At 41.4% G+C, this 6,218-nt stretch overlaps 1 protein-coding gene across 1 annotated transcript; it reads left to right on the top strand.

The window, feature by feature from the left end:
- The first annotated feature begins 1,169 nt into the window (after nt 1-1,169).
- On the top strand, nt 1,170-5,118 carry LOC139421096 (homeobox B5a). The gene is made up of 2 exons (XM_071171634.1): nt 1,170-1,932; nt 2,642-5,118. The coding sequence occupies exons 1-2, from the start codon at nt 1,350-1,352 to the stop codon at nt 2,887-2,889; spliced, it is 831 nt and encodes a 276-aa protein (XP_071027735.1). The 5' UTR covers nt 1,170-1,349; the 3' UTR covers nt 2,890-5,118.
- Nucleotides 5,119-6,218: the final 1,100 nt, after the last annotated feature.

Genomic DNA, 6,218 nt, shown 5'->3' with positions numbered 1-6,218 from the left:
GTAGCACACACACTTAAAATAGCCTCAAGTGTGATATGTGGATACGTAGAATGCATAAGTATCAATCTGTCTCCCCTTGGAGATAGTCTGGACTATTTCAACTATCCTTTTCCGGTCTATATGTAAGCATAAATGTGTGTTGTCTATAGAGGGGTTTTACATATCATGGTACTCATAGCCCATATGAAATAACTTGCGCCTTTCAATCAACAAACCATAAATCAATCATTACCGTATATCATGACTTTGCATTCCTCTCGTGAACAGCGACACGTTCCCAGTCAAAAACGTTGCATACGTGGTGCATTAGAAAAGAGCATAAAATACATAGACAAATGATGTGAAGTCGAAACAACACCTTTATTTCCTTTCACGGCTAGGTCTACTCACCGACGACATTTTACTTACAGGTAAGAAACATTACCAGGTGTGCCATTAGCTTAGACTGAAGGTTTACTCTTCGCTTTAGAGTCTAGACCTATTGTGTGTTATGTTCTAAACCTCAAATGAGTAACCTCAAATGAATAATACAAAAAGGGAATTATATGTTAATATGACTAATATCATAGTGTTCAATATCTATCAGATATTATTATTATTTTTTTTTAAATTTGTATTATTTTAATTATTATTATTATTATTATTATTATTATTATTATTATTATTATTATTATTATTATTATCTATGATGGAGAGCCAGTGCGACTAAACTCTTACGAGACACTTCCCCTGAGCATGGTAGAATGAACATGACTCTAAAATCGGCATCATAGCTATAAACGTTATTAGCTGTAGTGTGTGTTGGTCTACTGTATTAATATTCAGTTATTAATGGTGCATTTATTGCCACGAGCCCACTTTTTCTCCCATAGAAAAGGTTAGCAAAGACGCAAAATGATACTGCGATCACAACAACCGATAAAGAAAGTTATGGGGTAACAAATCATTTTTATTCTTTCCGAAAAGAGACCTAGATCATAACTAAAACTCCTTCTCTAAAGTCCTTCTTTACTGCATTAAATTAAATTCCCAGTAGGTGACGCTCTCTGCCAACCCGGAGCACAACCCTGCAATGGGGAGGCACACGTTGACTTGAGTCTAACGACTCCCATCTCGTCATCATTTGTAACCATAGAGCATGAATTACCTCTTGAAGTCATCAGTGAGAATTTACGACTGGTCAACAAAAGCACGTGATTCTCAAACGCACCCCCACCCCCATATTTGGCCGCATACATAGCAAAAACGAAGTACAGTGCATTGCTATAATTCATTAATACATCATAAATCGTGAAGCACAGCGTTATAACGACCAAGATCTACAAATCAAGCCCTCTAAAACAACCTAAATGAGCTCTTACTTTGTAAACTCGTTCTCAGGGCGCTACCCAAATGGCCCCGACTATCAGTTACTAAATTATGGAACTAGCAGCAGCGCTATGAACGCCTCGTACAGGGACTCCGGCACCATGCATTCGGGCTCGTACGGCTACAACTACAATGGGATGGACCTGACCGTCAATCGTTCATCCAATACGGGCCACTTTGGGGCTGTTGGGGATAACTCCCGGGGTTTCCAGTCTCCCGCTCCGGAGACGCGGTTCAGACAGCCGTCAAGCTGCTCGCTGGCGTCCCCGGAGCCGCTGCCGTGCTCCAACAGCGAGAGTCTGGGACCCAAATGCTCCTCGCCCCCTTCCGACCAGAGCGCCTGCACGACGGGCAGTAACCTCACCAACACCACACATTTCACTGAAATAGACGAGGTGAGCGCTTCCTCCGAGACCGAGGAGGGCACCCATAGAGCCAGCGCCAACCCCGCCGCCCGGACGCAGCAGAAGCAAGAGTCCACAGCAACCTCCACCACCACGGCGTCGAGCGATGGCCAAGCACCACAGATATTCCCTTGGATGCGGAAACTGCACATTAGCCATGGTATATAGCCTACGTGATGTCTATCTGTACTTGTTCTGATATCAGAAAGGTTGTGTTTTGTGTGTTCGTTTTATCCGTTAGCGTTTCCTCTTGTTGCTCTTGATGGTGCCTTTATTTGAGCAAATTCCACAAAAGCACCATAAATCTGTCAAGAGGGTAAGCCTCGCAAACCGAGGGCTAGAGAATGGAACGGGGTGAGAGAGAGAGGGCAAAACGGCAGGAAGACTTAAAAGTTGTTGTACCTTTGAAAAGTTAAGCTTTATTACGTGTGGGAACTTTATTACTGCAGGGTGGGAGTAAAACGGCAATAAAATGTGGAGAACGGAGAAAGCCAGTAGAGGGGAAAAAAGAGTGCAAGAAGTTGAGGGATGTATTATTAAGGACAGTGGCTATTCAGGAAAAGAAAATACTACTGTTGTAACCAAGCATGTTCTTTGTAATGGGGAATAAGATGCCCAGTGAAAGGAATTCATTGATAGCCTAAAAAAAACACACAAAAATAACCTAATACAGCCGGATGAGGCGTGTAAACACCATTTGGGGTAGTTTTATGTGCTGTGATAGCCGTTGCCTATATCGGTGGACTCGGTCGTGTGTTGTGTTTACAAACGTGTGCTGTTCAAAGTTATTGAGTATTTGCTTGTGTAATGCTTTTGGTGGTTCTTTCTCGTTAATGTTTATCCCCTTGCGTTTTATCCATGCTATTCAGATATGACTGGACCGGACGGCAAAAGGGCCCGAACAGCATACACTCGCTATCAGACGCTAGAGCTGGAAAAGGAGTTCCATTTCAATAGGTACCTTACCCGGAGGAGGAGAATAGAGATAGCCCACGCGCTGTGCCTCTCAGAACGGCAAATAAAGATCTGGTTCCAAAACCGAAGGATGAAATGGAAAAAGGACAATAAACTGAAGAGCATGAGTCTGGCTACTGCAGGTAACGCTTTCCAGCCATAGACGTCACGCAAGTAAATAATACACTACGAGGGGTGAAAAGAATACACACATTCAAAATAGTTTTTAAAAACACAATAACTGAGTACTGTACAGCGCGGCATCTTTTGGCATGTTGTTGATGTTTTAGGGCAACTTAACTTATACTGTGGTACTGCTTCTATAAAAACAGTTCATATTCATATTCATATGTTGTTGTCTTTTTAATACAACTGTGATTATTGTTTGGAGGGGGGGGGGGAGAAAAATAGCTATCAATGCCGCCCGTTGTTATTGTTATAAATATCGTTTATGTGTCAAGTGCTATGTTACTGCTTTCTTGAAAGTTGGCATGTGAGCTCTTAAATGTTATAACTTATTTACAAACTATAACGAACATACTTTACGAGTTTACATCTTTAGAGACTCCTCTGCCCAAACATGAAGTTAAGCTATTTTAGACAGGCCCCTGTATTGCTTTAGCAGGAGTCACGGTGTGTTATATATGATCACCTTCATGTTTTCATACCATTGTTTGAATCATTTCTTTGGATTATTGTGTCATGTGTTTAAATTACTCATTTATTTTTTGAAAAAAGGGAAACTTGTATATACAAAATCGTGACTAGAATTCCCGTATCCGTTCATACGTGTGTATAGTTATATTCCAAATGTAATTGTATATTATTGGATCATGCTTATGTTCCAGAAAGGATGTATATATTAGACATTTTTCATGTGACCAATTGGCTATTTGTATTGGGCAGAGTGAATGACAAGTGTGTGGGGGAAAATGACAATTGTCATGTCGGACTGCCTGTAAGCATTCTGCCAATAAGCTTTTTGTATTTGTTTGTAGCTTACCTTGGAGTACAAAATAAAGTTCCTCATACTCAGACCAAACCCCTCGAGCACACTGCTTGTAATTCTCTACCCCCTGCCTACCTCACAAACGACCCAGCTGGGGTCAAACACGCATCTCCCCTGTCTACCCACTGTCCAAACCTGGTGGACATGTATCCTGCTTTGTACGACATCAGCTGTCAATTCGTCTCCAAAACCTTATCAAAATACTTCGGGAATATGTCTTCCACAAATGCAGTCGGCCACATGATAGGCTGGAATTAAGTCATAAATGGAACAATCGCAGATACGCATTACGCACAAGGACATAGCCACTACTGCAGTCATTCCCATGTTTAAAATGCAACCTGAGGGACATGTGGCAATCCCAACGACAAAACAACTGAAACTCAACTAAAATACACACCGAGCACACACTCTTGGCCTATCTCTTGTTGACAAACGTTGACATCCAAAACATTAACGAATTGGGCACTTTTCTGTAATGATTTCCTCATTGTTAAACGGTGCCCCTCCTGTACAAATTAGTTTACGTCTCACTTTCAGTAAACAAGCACTGAACTTTCAAACTTACCGGTGGGTTCTCAACCGTTGTTTCTGGTCCTACGCTACTTTTTAGAGCCGAGTAAAGGTCCTGCCAAAAAGCCCCATCTGCCCGGCGCTGCCTGGCCAATTGCGTTTTGAAAATTTGCTTTCCCCTTTGGCCAAACTATACCAAAAGAAGCTATGACATTTACATGTCAAACGGATGAGGGTTTTATCTTGAAGTTAGATCGTAAAAATCGCCCAAGCCACCGACAGATACCCCTTACTGGCTCTCAAAAGTCACGTGGGGTCCATAAAGTTAGTTTTATGGTTTTGGGGAGTTGACAATATATATTTCACATTCTAGAATGCAAGTGACGGTTTAACTGCTTCCGAGGGATTCTAAAGGGTCAGTAGTTAGACAAGAGCTCTGTAGTAGGCCACTGCCATGCCCTTGTCTGGTACACACAATGTCAGCGCTCCGGTTCGAACCATTTCAATGCGGGAAATGTAGCCCGTGGACTGTATGAACGCACCAACTGCACAGTAAGTCCAGTTTTAAGGCTGATTTGGCTGGTGGTTAGGCCTAGGGACAAGGGGGGATGAAGAGGGGAGGCATCGTGTGTAATGACTGTAATTTATTTGACTCTCAACAGTGGTATTAATATGGTGCTGATTCTCTGGAACTTCATATATTTCAGGTATTTTAGTTAGGCCTATCTGCTATGTGTGGGGACATGTGATATAGGCGTCATAGATACATGTGTTTATGTGTGCTTGTGAATATGCTTTAGTTGTGTATTTGTGGATGTAACTATACAAACCTTGACCTCTGCCTCTGAGGGAATTCATGTAGACTCTACTGTTGAGGGAAGTTACTTAGACATATAGCCTGTCGTTTTTTATTGTCATTTTGCATCTATGAAATAAAATGTTGTTGTGGTATACACTTTGACATCCTGATTTGAAAGTATTGTTATTAGATATACAATTATTGAAATGTTCTTGTCAATAATCTCATAACGAATTAATTTAAAAAAAGCTAAGGCGTTAAAGTGCTTGGTAACCTGGAGTGGAGTTGCTTCAGCCACAAACAGATTACAGCATAGGCTACTCGACGGTCATGGCGATGGGTCCTTAGACAGTATAGAGCTGTGAACAGAAAATAAAAAAGTTCAAAGTGATTATTAATATGAATATGAGTGTAATATGCGTGATTATGGTTGTACATTGTTTCTACCTGTCTGACTTGAGGATCAGATATGCTATTGTGATTATCCAGTTGGCAATAGATTACTTTTACCCACACTTTTACCAACACTTTTACCCACACTTTTACCCACACTTTTACCCACACTTTTACGCACACTTTTACCCACACTTTTACGCACACTTTTACGCACACTGGTTTAGTGTGTGGAATGGATATCAATATCAGCAATCAGAAAATGTCACCAAGTCCACTATGCCCCCCCCCCCCCCCCCCTCGTACCCTGTTCGTACCCTGCCCAAGTATTTTCAAGCAGGGAGGGTGTGAATAACTGAACTGGATGCGAACATTCACATTCGAAACCTGTATCAAAATCTCCATGTAGGCAGGACTATTTCAAGGAACAAAGCCTTGAGTTAAAGTCCCTGAGATATATTCAATACCATGGAAATGGCACCTCTGTATGACGTATGATTAAATCATGTCAATTGTTTAATAGTTGTGTCAACGCGACACTTACATTTGAGACCAACTGTAGCTGAACTCATTTGTAAACTTTAAACTCTAAATCATTACATGTCCTTGTGTAAAGATCTTTATCGTGGAATCTCTGGCAGTTACTGTCGTTCAAAAAACAGAGGATACAGACGTCATTATTTTAACAATTAATAGCTATGTAGTCTACCCAAAGCAGGGGGCAACCGCAAAAGAGATAGGCTAGCGAATCAACGGCTGCTGATAGGGAGGGATTTTA

This window comes from Oncorhynchus clarkii, chromosome 12 (assembly GCF_045791955.1).
Source record: "Oncorhynchus clarkii lewisi isolate Uvic-CL-2024 chromosome 12, UVic_Ocla_1.0, whole genome shotgun sequence".
Classification (NCBI taxonomy): Eukaryota; Metazoa; Chordata; class Actinopteri; order Salmoniformes; family Salmonidae; genus Oncorhynchus; species Oncorhynchus clarkii.
The sequence above is the reverse complement of the archived record's forward strand: the minus strand, read 5'-3'. Positions and strand labels throughout refer to the sequence as shown.

What these genes read in the sequence shown, in the direction of transcription:
- LOC139421096 (XM_071171634.1), top strand. Translation starts at nt 1,350, where the DNA reads ATGAGCTCTTACTTTGTAAACTCGTTCTCAGGGCGCTACCCAAATGGC. An exon ending in GAAACTGCACATTAGCCATG is followed by an intron (nt 1,933 to 2,641) that starts GTATATAGCCTA and finishes CATGCTATTCAG; the next exon opens with ATATGACTGGACCGGACGGC.